The sequence below is a fragment of the Saccoglossus kowalevskii genome, chromosome 4 (assembly GCF_978046115.1).
Source record: "Saccoglossus kowalevskii chromosome 4, keSacKowa6.1, whole genome shotgun sequence".
Taxonomy (NCBI): domain Eukaryota; kingdom Metazoa; phylum Hemichordata; class Enteropneusta; family Harrimaniidae; genus Saccoglossus; species Saccoglossus kowalevskii.
The window spans coordinates 31578150-31597317 of record NC_140644.1 but is presented as its reverse complement, the minus strand read 5'-3'; the positions used below and the strand labels follow the sequence as shown (position 1 = coordinate 31597317).

General features: G+C 35.8%; 2 protein-coding genes across 2 annotated transcripts in view; both read left to right on the top strand.

Moving 5' to 3' along the window:
• The first annotated feature begins 8855 nt into the window (after positions 1–8855).
• On the top strand, positions 8856–14865 carry LOC144362676 (uncharacterized). The gene is made up of 3 exons (XM_085498608.1): positions 8856–8989; positions 12576–12679; positions 13627–14865. Exons 1-3 carry the CDS (start codon positions 8866–8868, stop codon positions 13843–13845), a joined length of 447 nt encoding a protein of 148 aa, XP_085354734.1. The 5' UTR covers positions 8856–8865; the 3' UTR covers positions 13846–14865.
• A 2659-nt stretch (positions 14866–17524) lies between these two features.
• LOC100367029 (coiled-coil domain-containing protein 22 homolog) overlaps positions 17525–19168 on the top strand; it is a 51195-nt gene continuing 49551 nt past the window's right edge. The window contains exon 1 of the mRNA XM_085498069.1: positions 17525–17653. Within this exon, the coding sequence (XP_085354195.1) occupies positions 17604–17653 (50 nt within the window). The 5' untranslated portion in view covers positions 17525–17603. The remainder of the gene's footprint in view (positions 17654–19168) is intronic.

The window sequence follows — 19168 nt, the reverse complement described above, 5'->3', positions numbered from 1 at the left end:
GTGTGATAACAGTGTTGATGAGAAAGAGTAAAGATACATCAACAACTAAAATAATATTGTAATTATTTGTTGAGGAAGTTGAGTAAGCCATTAACAATGAACACAACAACAACTACTAGAGCAGCTCATGGTAGTTTTGTATGCAATTTGTTGTCCAGAGCCAAACTCTTTAGGATCCCACTAATTGATGGTCTAGGAATTTGGTTGGTAACACATTTGTTATAGACGCACAATATCTTAAATGGCCACCCCCATTTTTCGTCATACGCGCTAATTCCGACCATCTGTATCTCTAGAACTGTTGGAGATGTGCAGAATGGCCACATTTTTGGGGTCGGTAATATATTTTGATCACTGAAAGCGAATGGATTCTGAGAAAATTGCGAAAAATTGATTTCTCCATAATACGCAATAAAAATGTCAATGTTCACAAAAGTTTAACCTTACTTCTTGCAATATTTATTCTATGTTTGGGTTATAAAGTAAAGGCATAAGTCTGAATTTTCAGGTACATGTACATTTGTTTATTTTCTTATCGGCAAGTGCAGGATTTCACAGTTATGCATGACTTCGGACAGCTACATTGTTGGGGCAGGTCATCAGTCTGCATGATACTGGCAATATGACTGGTCTTATACCATGGTCTGTTTCTTCATAACCATATTGTAGTGGATCTGGGTTTGTTGTTGGGGGAGTGTGAGCTTGCAGCCAAATTCTACACTGCAGGTATGCCCGTTTTATATGTTGTATTGTTGAAGAACAGCACACAAGTTGGTTAAAATCAAGCTCTACATTTCAGTTGTGGTACTGCTCCCACCTGTACTCATGAGGAGCAGTCAGTTTTCTTTAATGTAGTCACAAGGAACATTTCTGCATTGCTTTTCATCTGTGGTGACAGGTCTTCTGCGCCAAACCCCTGCAATAGAGAGAGATCCATAGATACTTTCAAACCATACAGCTTTGGCCCCTCCTTGCTGGTAGTGTCACAACCGCTGAGAGCATGAATTGCTGGGAGGTACGACACCAAGTTCTTGTCCAGTTGGTCAACCAGCACGTGGACTGGTACAGTTTTTCTTGTTCTATGGTAGCCACCAAGTTTCACATACAGCTTCTGTAGTTGCCAGGTCTTGTGGTAGTGGTACATGAGGTTGATAAAGACATCAGTATCAGATGAAACCACTAAGACTGATTGAAGCTCATGCTTCACAATACCATCATTAATATGATACATAATCCTGTCAGCTTCTTCTTGGTTGCTGGAGAGCTCTGTAATCTGTGTTTCAGTGTCAGCCAACAATTTCCAGCATTCCCCACCATTTACCCATCCAAAGCAGATTACGTTGTATTCCTCACCATCCACTTGTAAATATACTCCTGCAGCTGAACTTTGTTGAACATTGAGCCCCAGAACAGATCAAGATCTACAGGGAGCTTGTGGTTGTCAGACCTAATGGTAATAGTAATTTGGTTTGAAGAACTTCTCTGTGCTTTTTCAATTTGCTTGATTGACGATTTTTGATCATCAAAAATAATGTCTATCCTTGTTAATTCTGCCCCTGTAGCAAGAATGTTATTGGAAACACTCTCAGTGAATTCTCCCAAATGTTTGAGGGCCTATTTATTTTCTTTTTTGAAAGTTGGTTGACAAGCTTTATCTGGTTTCTTTAAACGAATGCTATATTCACATCAGTGGTGAGGGATGTCCTTGTTATTTCATGTTAGGAGGTCATTCATACTATACCCTCGCTCTCTAGCATAGTCAATGTATCTAATCGTTTCTGCAACATCTTTTTTTATTTCTGATTTCTTTGATTTCAGTAGAATAGAAGAAGGTTTAACAAAAACAGTCTTGTGGTTAGTTGGGATTGTGTCATGTAGGTGTTTCTCCTTATTCAGAAATCTATTTTTCACACAATCTTGATAACTCTTTTCACCAATTTTCAGGCATTCAAGTAATCCATCAACAATATCCTGAGATAGTTCAGCTCCAGTACAGACGTTCTGAAGTCTGTTTTCAGTGCTGAACGGATTTATGATAGATTTTATGTAATCAAGGAGTGTTTTTGCATGATTGTTACCAATTTTAGTTGAAGTAGGATTGAACTCATGGTGTATGTTGAGTTCAATGTTGTCTTTACACAATTCAAGCAACCCTGTCACGTGAGATTCCACAAAGCCACTGCTTCTGTCTGTCTAGTCATGCCAATGATACCTTCTGCAACTTTCACAGATTTATTATAATACTTCTCGAGTGCTATGTCAAACCCTACTGAACTGCCTTGACGAAGAGTGTGGTACATCACCCATCCACCATCTTTGAAGCATTTATAGATGCTGGGGAATTTCCTTTGTATGTCCAGGCAATCTTCAAGGAACAATGACCCCCTACCTGCAGTAGTTCGTCCGACCAAACCCCAAGAACAAAGGCATGCATCCCCGCACAGCTGAGACAAAAAGATGCCAATCAGCTTGACGAATGGAGTGTGTTAAATCTATCAGGATAGGATACAGCTCATCCAGAAACAAGCTCCAGTAGCGCACATTGTCACATGGTCTGATACCACTACAGGTAACTTCTTTCCATTCTGTAAAGGACTTCTTCAACTCTGCCTGCAAGACTTTGCTTTTTTCGCAAATTTGTCTGAAATGTTCTATACACTCTTCATCCAAAGCTTGCTGTATGACAGTTTAGATCGTATCTATTTGCTTGTCTAATTCCCACCTAGAACTTTCCTGTTCAGCTTGAAATTGTTCAAACATAAGAATTATTCATCACCTCATTGCATTACGAGACTCATTGCATCCTTGCCTCCAGTCATTACACTATTCTTTACAGCAAGTTCACCAAATATGCATGAGATGACCATCTTTTCCATGTCAAATGGCTCAATTCCCAGGAATAAATTACAAACTGGTCTGGCTTCAACAGCTGGATCTCCTTGGCGATTGCATACACTCCTTCATCAGCCCACAGTTCACCTGATGTAGCGTTCTTTTGTTTCATAACATCTTGAAAGTTGGTCATAGATGTTAATATTGTATCCATTTCTGTTGCAAAATATGTAAGAATGGGCGTATGGGTACAAATGACCAGAACTGTAACACCAAACTTCCACGGCCCCTGCTTTAAAGCCAGGAGACGTACTCTCATCAGGATCTGTATATTTTTGTTTTACCATGCACCAAAAAAATAATCATCATCAACACTGTTTAATTTAATTTATCACTGTACGGTGTAGGCGAAAATGGTATATCACTACTGCTTTTGACATGGTGTGATTTCTCGAGAATCTGGCATGGTAAAACATCAGCGAACTTTCTCTTTGCTGCTGGTGCTGAGCAGCTTGTCATCTGCATGTCCTTAAAGTCACTGTTTCTTGGTTTATTCTGAAAAATGACTAGTACTGTGTCATGAGTTGAATCTTTCCCAGCAACCGTATTCTCTGTATGGTGAAAATTGTCTAATGCACCTTGTATAACATGCCATTCGGAGATCATCGGGGACATAAGACATCCGTTGAGTAATGTGTCATCTACCATCTTTTGAGCCACTGAAGTGTTAATTGTCTTCATTGAATCGTAGCTGATGGATAAGTTCAATGTCTTGATTTTGACAGGTTGTGGATAGTTTGTGTCAGACTGCAGTGAAATGGGGTTCCACTGCTGCATGTACTCAACCAATATTGCATGAATTGAAAGAGTGTGTTAAACTTCAGGAGCCATTCATCAGTGTCAGTGTTGCTGGTGATTAGGAACATGTGTTTGATGAACTGGAGCCACTTTGGTGGACGATGTGATTTGTACCTTCCATTGATATTTCAACATCCTGACTTGAACAGTATGTTACATCCAGACCAAAGTCATAACTCTTACATTCATTAAGTAGTTCTAATGCATATACTTTTGGGAACCTGAATTATCAGCTCGGTGGAACAGTATTTGTAAAATTGACATTTTCAATATTGCGTAATACGGACACAATTTTCTCTAAAAAAACTATTCACTTTGAGTGATCAAAATATTTTCTGACACCCCCCCCCCTAAATGTGGTCATTTTGCACATTTTGAGTGGTCAAGCAACCTCCTATCTCCAACAGTTCTAGAGATACAGATGGTCGGAATTAGTTTGTATGGCGAAAAATGGGCGTCGCCATTTAAGATATTTCGCCGTCTATGACAAATCTGTTACCAACCAAATATTGTTCCTGGACCTTCAATTAGACGAATCCTAAAGAGTTTGGCTCTGGACAACAAAATGCATAAAAACACATTCCACGCCATTCAGATGGCAGTCTGGCAAAAAGGATCTGTAAATGAAGATAATCAAGAACTGCTTTGTATTGGAAAAAGCAAGATTCTTAGAAATACATAAGATGGAAGCAGTACATTTACCAATGACAAAGTCGGAACCTTTATTTCGTGATTCAACACTATTCAATGAGGACATCTTCAACAGAAATACAGATGCTATATCTGATTCCAAAGCAAAACATGTTGCATGGCTTATCTCTTGTGATGGAAAGCAAAGTGTACCTGGTTGGAATGGCTTTTATAGAGCTACATCATCTGTGACATCTGAGGTGACCACTCATTTCAATAAGTAATAACCCACGCATGTATGATACTCTGAATACAGTGATTCGTTGATGCATGAATATATCATCAATCATGTATCAACTGCGCAAGATGAGGTCAAGTGTATTTCACCAACATGTTATTATTGTCCCCAGAAGTATGCAGGGGACTTTGGCACCAAACGCAGTGAAGATGTGTTTAACCAAGTTTCAGCAGAAAAAGCTTTTGTGTGGTTGAACCACAAGGTTTTTCGTGGATTAATAGGAATATGAGACAAATGGTGCTTGACTAATAATGAGAAGTCCGATATTACAGAGTGTATCCGTGCTATGTTTGGTATTTTTGATGATGAAGAAGCTATCCTATCTAGAAATGACACACTCCCATATTGATTACAAACATATGAACACGATGTTCAACAGTTAGTTGAACAGTTTGGAAGCTTCAAATGTCTTTGGAGAGACTACTCAGCTACAATGTATTACAACTAATGATGTTGTTCTGTGTGACATCAAAGATGACTTGTTGAAAGCAGGAGTACAGGGACAGTTGTTGGTCAAAAGGTTTGCCAAGAACAGACCTTTTGATAGAAATGGGTCTTTTTTTAACATCATTTCGTCAAAACAAATCACAAATCACTGACAGGCATTAAAAAGGTGAATGGAACTTATTCCATAGACTGTTCGTAGCCACTGATGCAGGGAGAAAGGTTGATTTTGTTATCACGTGTCCCTCTTTCTTAGGCAGAATTAAGTGGAAATTTATGCTCAACTAAAAAATATAATGTATGTACAGAAAGAGGTGGCAAAACTAATCGGCCAATGAGAGAGAATATCAATAGCAGGGATGTACCACTACAACATGTATGAAAGAAACTTCGCCTATAAAAAAGGCAAATTTCCTTTCATCACAGTTGACAGAGCGTATGATTGATCTTCTTGCGGATTGTGAGCTGGTAACGGAAGATTGGTTTACTGTAGTATCTTCAGCAGAAAGGAATTTATCACACCAACCACGGCCAACCACGAAAAGGTTGACACAAAACTGATTTTACATGCATGATTTTAAATACATCCCAGTTCATGAAATCAATGCGACAAACATAGTCACTTTGCATGTTTCGACAGGTCGCGACACAATCTCAAGCTTCTCTAGTCTTGGCAAGAAGAATGCAGAAAAGTGTGCAGCCGGTACCAACAACTTCTTAGCAATATTTTGCTTGGTAATATTACTGCTGGAATGGTTTGTGTGCCGTATAGATTGGTGTGAATATTCAAGTGTGAATGAAGCTCTACGCACACTATTCCTTCGCACAAACACAGGATTAGCCCCAACACAAGATGCACTACCATACTATATGAAACGTGTTCATCACCAGGTGACAATGTAACACTACAGGTTGTACCTGGAAGAAAGTGAAGATATGTCTTATTCCTGTCCTTATGTCAATGGAATAGGTACCTTCTATCTGCCTTGAAATTATTGCTTGTGGATGCAGAACAAATTGGCCAAGATGCAAATGCTATGAGAAAGAACTTATTTGTATTGGCGCTTGTGGATGTGAAGCAACTAAATGTAATAATCTAAACGCGGATTGAATAAAGACAATAAGAATAATACAAATTCACACAATTTCAAATTCATTATATATATATTACATCAGTTCAATGTACATTGTTAAATCCAACACATATATGACCTCTTATTAAACTGTGAATGATTGTTATAATATTATTCTATTATATTATTCTGTTAATTCAGTGGCGGATCTAAGGGGTTCTTGGGGTCCGGAACATACCCCCCACCTCCCATCGCTCCCCCCCCCATTGAAAAATTTATTCAATTTGTTTTGTATAATATAAAAAAATCATTAACTTAGTCTGGCAATTTTAAAGTTTGGACCGCTCATAAAACAATCCTGTATCTGCCTCTGTAATTGTATCACGGACAATGATAACTACTCGCATTAGTTATCACAATGTAAGTTACACACATGGCGTATACATTACATGCTATGCATTATTTGTTTTAAGTTTAGGTGAATGTTTAGAATGCGAGGTTTAGAATGTAATTTCATATAACGAAACACTATATAAGGAAATGACAATGTGATACTAATAAACCGTGTCTAACGTACTATCATCATATTGTGCGGGAAGTATTCTAACATTATGATTAAATTATTTTGGTATTTATATTATTTTTCCACATGAATAATTGTTTATTAGAAGGATAACAACAATTTCATGTATATTAGTGTTTTTTTTATATAATATAAATGTATTACCTCCCTTAACTCCATGTAGAAACCTAAAAATGAACAGTGGTACCTAAGTGATATTATACTGTAACTTAGTGATATTCTACTGTAATATTTCCACCATGGAAACCATATAATTCTACCATTTTATGATTGATTGATTGATTAATTGATTGATTGATTGATTGATTGATTGATTGATTGACGAGGATTGCATTTCGTGTATCACTTCAAGTTATGACATAAGAAATTTATTTATTTTTTATTATTTTAGAGATTTCGATTAATAGATCAAACATTCGGATTGCAGTGACAGAAATATAAATGTATGCATATGTTTTATGTGACAATGGTTTCGAATTATTGATTTTTACCAAACCATGTGATTAACATCAAAACAATCTTATAAAATCAGCGAAATAAACCATTAAACCTTTTGTTTTATTGGAACCACCTATTATAGGTTGTAAAATACCATAGTGTACAGCAGACAAATATGAAGCGGCAATGTGTAACAATTGAAATATCATAATATATAAGTGTACATAAATAATACTAGTGAATTAATTCAATACGAATCGTGCTGTTTGTATTTAATTTTGTATTTATTTGAACAAATTAACATTCAGCGTTTAATCTTATTGACCTTTTTTATGTAATTGTACATTTTTCCAAGAACGGGTGCAGGATTTCAGGCTGCACTTTTATTTCTGAACTGCAATATTGGAAATGTATGTGTAAGTCGTTCAGTTGGTTCCTGTTCATTGAGTAACACTGTTTTCTGTAATTTGCTTTGGTCTTTATTTGGAGATGATGTTTGGTTAAATCCTTATAAATATGGGTAGTTGCTCCTTCAAATTATTCGCCAAAGGTTCAGTGCCATGTCAAGTCAAGCTCAAGTCTTTTTCATCGTATAATTGCAAGTGTCATTGTCTAATTTATTGTAATGCTGAATTTCAAGACAAAATATCAAGTCGACACATTTAATAGAAATCAAATACTTAATTAAAAGGCGGTAGTCGTCGTGCCGCGTCTTGTTCGATATGGGACTCATAGCGACGTATACAACGCGTGTAAAATACATTGTTTATATAATGTTTAGCCAAACAGGTGTCGTTTTTCATTAATCAAAACCACGCGTTCTTGTTCAGGTTTCTGTGCCACGACAGGTGAATCGGACCTCACGGTGTGTCAGTCTTCCATGGTGTATACCACTACATTGACAAAGAATTGTGTTTGTTTAATCCCGCAGCTCCTTATTATAGATGTGAAAAGTTGTCATGGGTATGTCATGTGCGGGGTCATGCGTATGCCATGCATATTCCATTGAGTGACCAGGCACCGGGCTCTTCTCCAGTGTTGTGCTGCTTACAACTATTGTCGTTAACTTAGCATATCTATTCATGTTCAAGGTACGATGAGCTTACGCGAGGCTTGTCACTCACAAATAACAAATGTCTTGTTTAGTACTGCATCCAAGACCACAAAAGGTCATTTATCGATGCCTCACGTAATGACACCACTGTGGGATATGATAAACACTTGAATATCTGACCTACGGTGCCCTGTAACCAAACAACTACATGGCTGTGATAGTTGCGGTACTATGTGACTAAGGTAGAAGAATTTCAGCTCTTGTGCGGCGATCGTATGAACTACTTGCGACGGCGTTGTAGTCTTCCAAATATACATGCTTTCTCTTCAAAACCTCCATGGATGACGATGACACAAACAGACTAAGCGACTCTACAACAATGCTGTCGGATTCAGATGGCAGCGTATTAGAGGACAACGAGTTCTTCGTGGGTTACGCGAGGGATAACGCCTACTACGGACAGGGCCAGTCATCGCCGATATCACCGAAGATGAAAAGCCGACAAGTTAACCAAGAAGGCGTTCAAGAGAAACGTTTCGTATTACCTATCAATCTGTCTGAGCCCTATGTGGACCATATGGGCTACAGGCACATATGCGAAGTGAATTTCTCAGACTTGAGATTTCTTCATACGACCAGCCTCAACAAACCGGTTATGATTGAAAACCGCGTGATCCCGGCGGTTGTGATTCGACTATGGTCGAGGTGTAGCGGAAAATACATACGCATATTAGACGGCACCTCTGAGGTATATGGTAGAAGTGTATTCGGGCCATCGGGTAAGTTATGACGGGACGGTCATTATATATATTCAGAGTGTATGAAAGGATACTTTAGTTCTGCGTGTTTTCATCATAGAGTTGTATACCGTTTCAGTGACACGCTGAATGGCAACACCCATATTTGTACAATGAATTGGCTGAGTTGAATAACCTTAAAGGGCGGTGGTCGTCGTGCCGCGTCCTGTTTGATATGGGACTCATAGCGACGTATACAACGCGTGCAAAATACATTGTTTATTTACATGAAATTTGAACACGCGATGCGCGACGACCACCGCGCTTTAATATATCCAAGGTACAAATGTACGAGGCGCGGGATGTAAATTTATTATTTTGTCTCTACTAGAATAAAACGTACTAATAATTCAAAATTACGTACGTATTGGAGGCCGTGGCGTGTATGTTTTAAAGGAGCCTATAGTACGTTTTATTCTAGTGTACACAAAATAATAAATTTACATTTCACGCCTCGTACAAATGCCACATTCATAGTACTAATGACTCGTTTTCATACTTTGTACCTCTATGCTAATGAGGATGTTTGTCATGGAGCAGGTGCAGCCTGTTAACGTAGTCGAGACGTAGCGGGAATGATCAAACGTTGTAAAAACACTAAGAATTAGGGATTCACAATAAATTTGACAAAATGCGATGTGTTATGTCAAATCTCTCAACACTACAAAGCAAAATATCAACCATTGGGGGCAGTAACACAAAATGTCGACGGAAATTCAATATGCCCATATTGTCATACATCCTGCCATTTTCTAGGGGTATTGCTGACCTATGCCAGCAATAATTTGCAATACAGTATTATTATATTTTGCCCTTTGCCCATGTTTAACTGTTTTCTGAAATTCAATTACAATTGCTTGCATTTTTGGGAAGTAATTGAGTATTCTCATTTATAGTGAATTGCACCCAGAAATTATCAGAATATGCGACTATTAAAGCGATTGGGGTCGTCACCTGCGCACACGCGGGAGTTGAGTCCTAAGTGACGATAACAACACAGCTTGTAGACACGCTATGGCCACCTGACGCATACGGTAACGACTCCCTGCTTTAAAATCGTCATTTTATGTTTTTGAGAAATAAACACATAATTCACTTACACTTAAAAATGAAATTGCCTCAACCATACGTCATTGTGACGGACACGATTTTGAATTCAATTCATCAAACTGTTAATTTCCGGTATCAATGGGTCTTCTTCCAATTGATGATGGATTTCCAATATCCGCTTGCAAGACATGTACGACTTCATAATGCGTGTCGCATACGACTTATTTACCACTTCCGTGTCACTGAGAATGTTCTAGAACCGTACTGTGTCTGGGTGGAATATTCTAGATTTTTTTTAGAAACTGGTTGAATAGGTAATAGAACACTGTAGGAGGCAATAGAAGGTAATGGAACATTCTAGAATTTATAGTAAATTCCAGACTCATTATGTATGCTGATGTAATGGTCTATTTATAGACAGTGTGGGTATATATAGGGGAGTTGTTCAGCACTGAGTTCAGATCAGAGATCTCGTTGAATTGTATTGGAGTTTAAGTATCTAGTCATTGGAGTAGTGGAGTTTTACCGCGTTATTGTACTTGATGTTTGCAGAGTATAATAATACCAGTACGAGTTGAAACCTCATCTGTTGGCTCCGTGTTCGTATTTTATCATCGCCGCCAGGGAAGTCTTTCTGTTACTGTTGCCATTTTGGTATTTGAACCATCACACCTGTACTATACCAATTACGGTAATATTACGTTGCGTGTGACAATGTGGCACCACATCTGCAATTTATCATATCCGGGTTTATAGTGTAACAGATATTCTGAAAGCCCCCGATGGTCTATTGTAATATTTATTCATGAACACACCCCATAAAAATAACACAGATCACAATATTAGTATGGTTAGTGCCAGTACAGGGGCGGCGGCACACAATTTTGCATGGAGAGGCGAGATCTGCTCACCAACCTGACTGACTAGAGGGGTAAGAGAGCATGCCCCCCCTTAAAAATTGTGAAATCTAGACCCTCTGAAATGCTATTTCCTGCATTTTGAGGGGCAAATTTTGCTGATACAAAGAGTTTCAGCTTGATTTTGGAGGGGCGACGCCCCAACCCCCTACCGCCCCTCTGCCCGTGCCGCCGCCACTGCAGTATATAATCGAAATGTTCTTCAGGGTGTTACATACACTTAACAGTATAAGAAAGTATTCCATCCAGACACAGGGGTAATTGCAACCCAAATTATATTCACTACATCGTTGAGGGCGCTCACGATTACGCAAGTGGACGTAGTAATCTAGGGGAACATCAAACAAGCCACTAATTAAAGTGTTAACGATCAGTCGGTCAGTCATGTGGATAGTTCATCATTCTGTATTGATAGACAATTCGGCGCTGGAAGTACAAATCTAGGTGTATGTTATACATGTATATAATGTGAACGACATACAACGGCTTGTGTGATTACTTGCAACCCGTCTTTTTTAGACAGACAAAATAGTATTTTGCAAATAGTATTTTGTGTATGCCAAAGCCACTTTCTTGCGATCTGTTTGAAGGAATATTCTGAATAGATATTACTGACACATTAAAGCTGAATCCTGTACCAATGACCCATGACAACACACTTTGGCTCAATAAAAAATATCAATATCGAGTTACCGTCACATACCCCCCCCCCCAGTAAATGCTATCATCAGAATGACTGTGGCATTTACGTAGTAGCTTGTTTTATAGAATGTTCTTTGATCCTCATAAACAGTATGAAAAATATCACAATTGAACTTTTCAATTGTCGCATCACACTTCTAGTGTTTCGAGCCAAATTTTATGAGATACGAAAGTGGAGTAATTGGGTCATTGGTGACATTTGCTCTCAATTACATAACATACATTTTATATTCCAATATGAATTTAACAAATACCATCTCGCTGAAATTTAGGATACACGAGTTACGTTGAATTCGCTTGTTCGATCACTGACCGTGTATGACATAACAACAGCGTAAATGCGAATTGCGGCGCTGGTTGCACTGATTTATTTATTTATTTATTTATTTATTTATTTATTTATTTATTTATTTATTTATTTATTTATTTATTTATTTATTTATTTATTTATTTATTTATTTATTTATTTATTTATTTATTTATTTATTTATTTATTTATTTATTTATTTATTTATTTATTTATTTATTTATTTATTTATTTATTTATTTATTTATTTATTTATTTATTTATTTATTTATTTATTTATTTATTTATTTATTTATTTATTTATTTATTTATTTATTTATTTATTTATTTATTTATTTATTTATTTATTTATTTATTTATTTATTTATTTATTTATTTATTTATTTATTTATTTATTTATTTATTTATTTATTTATTTATTTATTTATGTATTTATGTATTTATGTATTTATGTATTTATGTATTTATGTATTTATTTATTTATTTATTTATTTATTTATTTATTTATTTATTTATTTATTTATTTATTTATTTATTTATTTATTTATTTATTTATTTATTTATTTATTTATTTATTTATTTATTTATTTAGGACATTTTAAGATGTTATTTGTGGACGAGAATGTCGTTATGTTACTGAGTACTTCCAATTCTCAGAGATTTTTGTCAATACAGAACAACCAAGTTCTTGGTACCGTAAGTACAAATATTAACGTTCTCATACAGTACACCCAATGAAGTATTCCACATATCGCGTTTATATCGTGTATACATATCGTTTATGTGTATGTGCAAGTATACACATACTCTAGCCAGGAATAATAAGCACACACTTTCATGTATGGTTTTTTATGTTAATAAAATAAATTGCTCAAATTTATATTTGTTTTTGTTTTTGCTGTTTGTCGCAAAGAACAAGTATCAGCGACTTTTTCCGTAAACGCAACATTACCGTTTGCAAAGCCACTAAAATGGATGGAAATGGAATTTGATATTTTCGTTACTACATAGTATTCCAACTGTGGTATGGTAGATTATAACGACGCATGGGGCATGACTCGTCCAGAAGCATAAAATATATGAAATTCGGTATTATTCAGACATAATTACAATTTGTATTGCACTAAAATGGCTTGAACTATTTCTTATTACTATTTAACTATAATTACATATTCTGAACTGTAATTGTTTAATTAGTTCCTGTCTCCGTGATTTTGCGTGATGAAAAAACAAGTCTTTATTTATTTATTTATTTATTTATTTATTTATTTATTTATTTATTTATTTATTTATTTATTTATTTATTTATTTATTTATTTATTTATTTATTTATTTATTTATTTATTTATTTATTTATTTATTTATTTATTTACTTGTTTGTTTATTTATTTATTTACTTGTTTGTTTGTTTGTTTGTTTAAATATGACGTACATATGTGGTTGACTCGCCAAATTCTTTGTCACCTTTCACAAAATAAACCTATGATTTTCCAATTTTTTTATCGACACAAACTGTATTTTAGTCAGTGTGGAATAAGGTAAATCTGGGCCGAAATTAGAGGTAAAAAACCTATACCTGTTTGTGCATGATTGACAATAAAATAATAGTTTGACATTTATTATTATGCTTACTACAATTACAGGGACATGGTGGAAAGGAAAGTGAGTTTATCGTACGTCAAGCGGACTCTGGCTATTGTACCTTTGAATCAGTTGCGTATGTCGGTCATTTTCTTGGCGTGCGTTCTAATGGGAATATAATGAAGCCAAACAGAGTAAAAGAACATCAAATGGAATCACAGATCGTTGTTCAGAAAGAAGCAATGGATGTATGTAAACTGAAGAGCAAATTCGACTCATAATATAAAGTAGAACATGGATGTATTGCTGTAAAATAGTGTAGTTGTAAAACAGTTTAATGTCAGGAAAACGTTAACGTAAGCAAAGTGATTTGCAAAACATGATGCGATAAGGAGGTTTAGCTGCAACAGTTTGTTTTAGTCTAGTATGTGAATTAACGACACTGTAAGCGATGATACGCAATCAGGAGATAAAGTAATTCATTGCATAATGAGATGGTCATTACAACACCTTCTAAAGAAGTAGTTTTCTGTTTTATGATGTCTTTGAATTCAAATAGTAGCATAGTAGCATAGCTTATCAACATAGCACCAGATTGTGGACGTATTGTTTGTATGTACTCATATATGGCCATATCAACTGGAAAACTGGCAAAGTGCCTTGTGGCCTTATATACACCGTATTTGGTAAAGGGTGCTGGTGATTCGAATCACATCAGAGTATTTTAACATATGATATAAACATTTGTTCTCGTAACCTGTACAATTTAAAGCACTTCATTAATCAAAGGCACCAGCGACGTTTCAGCCTAATACACCAGACTATAAATGTTTTACAGAGTAAAAGACACATTTTTGTTCATGAGAGTGACTAAACACTTTTTTAAAACTTTTTTTTTGAAGTACTTCGTAAAATAAATACACATGTAATGTTTCAACACAATAGACCCGATTATACATGTATTATAAATATGTATGTACGACATGTACACATTCAAGTTCATAGGCGTAAAATGAAACACCTTTCTCTAAAAAAATGTTTTATTTTGAAGCACTTCAGGAATTTTGTAAATGAGCATCCAACTGTTGTCAATTTATGCTGTATTCATTGCTCAATCACTATTTAGATTTAAGTGGATTTAGATTTGTTTCAGACTATTTGGATTTAATGTTTTTTGTAGATTTTATCTATAGGTTCGCTAATATTGTTGTTTCTTGTTGGGGTGGTAATTAAATAAATGTATTAAAAATAAATGATATGTAAAATTGCCAAGTAAATAAAAACGAATATACAGCAGGGTAGATATTATGTCAAATCAAAGTAAACTTATACTGCGTGTGTGTCTCGGACCGACGCTCGCGTGCGGCACTGGCACCTAATCGCTCAACTTCACGGCTTCACGTCTTCCTCTCGGCCACCTGTAATCAACGGGCAAACATATACTAGTACACATTATGTGAATATTGGAGGCGAATATTATTTTTTTCTAATTTGTCAAGCTTTTTAGAACTCAGAGATAAATATATCCCAAAATATTGTAGATCGGATTCATAACATGGACAATTTCTATAACTAACAATTTCACCCATCCTGTAAAGACTTAGATGTAAAATTTCATTAAAACAGTTTGAAAACACCATGGTCATGAAACCATGTTATCAGTTTTGTATTTGTTTTGATTTACCAACGTCTATTTTGTTATACTCAATGTTGTGTATTGGACCAGTAGCCTATAGTAGTGCGGAACTAATTAAATATAAACTACAACTCTTTTCTAACAAAATCCACCAAGAGTTTTTCAGAGAATTAACGAAAAAGTATGTATAATTGAAGATTGCAAAATAGAAGTAGCATGGACACAACGTATTGCTCCGATTAATTACTAGTAATTATGTCCGATACAATTCTCAATTTTATGCCTCAATTTTATGGTTGATACACGTATCGATGGTCATTTTCATACGTCATCAACATTTTTTGTATTTTGACAAATTTGATTAAATGACAGAAGTATTTTTTTTTAATCTGATGGAAGTTGTATTTATGAGACTATTTAGTCCGGGAGGGGGGTTACAAAAAGATAGATAATAGTGTCATCCGACGTTACGGTACCATAGACATTCAGGCACTTCCAATACTTCAAGTTGGTTTTTCCCACGACCGGTATCATTGGTCCAATAATATTACATATTTATTTACCCGGGTAGAATATATCAATAACAATGTTGGTTTCACTTAGGTGGTATTTCGGTTGATATTTGGGAGTAAACATTCACTGTCCTGGTAGTGCTTGACGAGACGAGAGTGGGTAATACACAGCAGAGTGTTTTTATTTACCCGTCCGATCAAAAGAATTAGCTTTTAAAGTCATATATTGTTATTGAATCCTGGTATTGTTAAAACATTTAAATAATGGTTATATAATTTAGTTAGATCCCAGTCTGATAATAGTTTTCCATTATATGCAATCGGATGTTCTCTCCCATAATGCATTGCAGTGACTGTGCTCAGTAGATAAAACATAGATCTCATAAACAGTGTCACGTTTGGAAGTTGGGACAGCGTTATAAAAATTATTTGTTGTCAAACGATTCTCATTAATATCCCAATACTTCACACACTTGTAAGGTTACAACTACGAGTTGGTATTTAACGCATAGCACTTGGACAGCTTCCTCCGTTTGCACAGTTTCATTGTGTGGGTGGGTGTTGCTACTACTCAAAACTTTTCAATTTCAGTCGAAGATGGTTTATTATTCAAAATTTACTTTTTTTCATATATGTCTATTTCAGGGCAATATGAACCAAAACCATAGTTTTAGACACAATTGCATGGGTAAAGTGACACTACACAAGGTTAATGTAACATAACATATATAATAGGAAATGACACATAAAATCATCAGTAAGAGACCGTCAACGAGAGGCTTAGCCACTCAGGATGGTGAAGTATTTCACCCATGGCCTTCAGTTAGTTGTCATCTTGTACCGTAATCCCTAGGGTTCGATGGCCGTTACAAATTTACACAAGAAATGCTTTATTAAAACAAAAATTAGAGGAAAAAGATCGATAATTACAGCTATTGTCGCTTTAAAAATGCCAGATGTTGTTTAACTATTGTTTGAAAATTGAGTAATGCATGCGTATGTGCATTTCAGAAATGTACACGTTCGGTATACACGCTCCGACGCGACAGTTTGAGAGCGTGTTAATCGAGGATGTATGCCGACTCATATGTGTGTACATTTCTGAAATTAATATGCGCTTAAGATACCCGAAGAGGGTCACGGACATGATTTTTGAAAAGTGACACGTTTTGTTGTTTGTTTTTATTTCATATTTTAACGCATTTCAAGTTGTCGAATTGCATTTTATAATTTCACCTCATTTGAAATATTAAGCGACACTGTAATGTATAACGCATTGTTGAAAGGGTTTAGTGAGATTTTACGCTATTTTGGGTTGAATTGCTAAATGTTGGCCGCGAAATTCTGAATGTCTGTAAGGGATTAGCTGGTGCACAAAAGAAATTAAAACACGGAAATTGCGTTTATCTTATCATTTTACATGAATTAAATTTCGTTTATTTCCAGTTAAAAAATGCGGTATTACGGTTACAATGGTAGACACATTTTCCAAACTCAAAAATATACATATCATGACCACATATCACTTCAACATCATTACTTGTGACTAGAAAGCCAGAAATATGTATATAATAAGGTAGCGTGCCTGTGCGTAGACTAAAAAAATGCGTGGGATGCAATTGCTATACCTCAAACCCTCTACAGAGGGACTGTGCTAGAACCAATCTCCCAAGCAGAGTTCTAGTTCTAACCGCAAGGAATTCTGGGAAGGAGAATGCCCTAAAGCGCCATCTTCGTCGACTTCTACGCTGAGAAGTAACACCACAAACAAACTAATATTGAGGGTCACCTTCATTTTCCTTCCCAGAACTCCTTGCGGCTAAAACGCCTATTCGTAGAAATATAAGTCTGCCTGTGAGATTAGGTCACGCGGCCATGTGATAAGTCCGAAATGGAGGAAGTCGACAATATAATCATTCATACACTGAAACAAATTGGGTGGTGAGTAGCGAAGTCGTTATTATTTCAACGGTTACTTTGCTTCTGAATGATAAAATAAATGCGATATTTACTATATGGGGGCCGCCATCTTGGGTCATTCCAGTTTTTGTCCACACCCCCCCCCCCCCCCCCCCCAACGGATGGTTTAAATCCGAGGGGTCATATTTTTACAAAAAGTATGGATGGTTCAATTCCGAGAGGTGTCATTTTTTGACTATTTTTTTTTCTATATCCACACCCCTACAGATGATTTAATTCCGAGGGGGGTCATATTTTTGATTTTTTTTTTTTCATATTATCCACACTCCCCACAGATGATGTGAATCCATGCGGTCATAATTTTTTAACTTCCAAGGGGTAGGTTTGTAAAAAGAAAAGTGTCAGCCAAGAGACCTGGGGGAGGGTGTACGCCCTTTTAAAATGCATGCAGTCATACGTGGCTGTACCCCTGCTCGCAAACTGTTTTAATCCAAGAAAATCTATTTATTGTTCTGCGACTGTGCTGATCAAGCTCACACAAACATATCAGTTGCAACTTAGAATAAAGAATAAACCAATGTGTTGGGGCAAATAATTCATGTGTATACTTGATACATTCATTTAAAAGAGTCTGACTTACTTGTACATTTCAGTTGTTCTCAAATTTCATTGGCATCCGTGAACTGGAATAGTTCACATTATAAATTAAAATAAACTGAACTCGACATGTGGCTATTACATCGGACATTACAACACTTGTATACATTTTATTTATAATATTTGAAATCTCTGTATTTTACTGGCTTCGCGTTCATTCCCATTATTCCAACTCTATTTTATTCACACGCGCAAGTCTGGTTTGCGTTCATTCCCATTAGGGATTGGTCAGTTACTTCGGCCTAGGGGGGTCGGCAGATTCCATTTTGCCAGCTGTAAATCTCAGTTGACCCACCCCCTATCAAATAAAAAAAAGTGGATGACCCCCCCCCCCCCCAAAAAAAAAACATTATATTTTAAAACTTTAAACATGCTGTGACCCCCTAAAAAAAACAAAGAAACATTAACAGTTTTGGCTTTGACATGATTACAAAATGTATTATATGTGCATTGAAAATATCATGGTTTGCCATAATTTTGACATAATTTTTAGCGTTTGCATTTAATAGACCTTAGGAGGGGAGGGGAAGCATAGAGCAAAAAAATGACTACAGAAAAGACTGCAGGAAGGAGGGAAATCTATGTTGCTAAAGATAGTAAATAAAAGCAAAGCTGTGGAGTACTCATTCGATATACGCCCTTATATTTTAATTTATATTTATACCAATCCCTTATAAAATATATATTTCAATTCATTAATTTGAGTCAAATAAAATATACTATACTATACTATATCAGCATTTTCACAAATTTAACTTTTAACTGTCACTGCTCTGGGTTCTCCCCAGAAAAAATGCATAGCGCCGGGGCTAATTTGCATAATAATTTGCATATCATTTACATATCTTTCCTTCATTGATTAACAGAACTTATTTACAA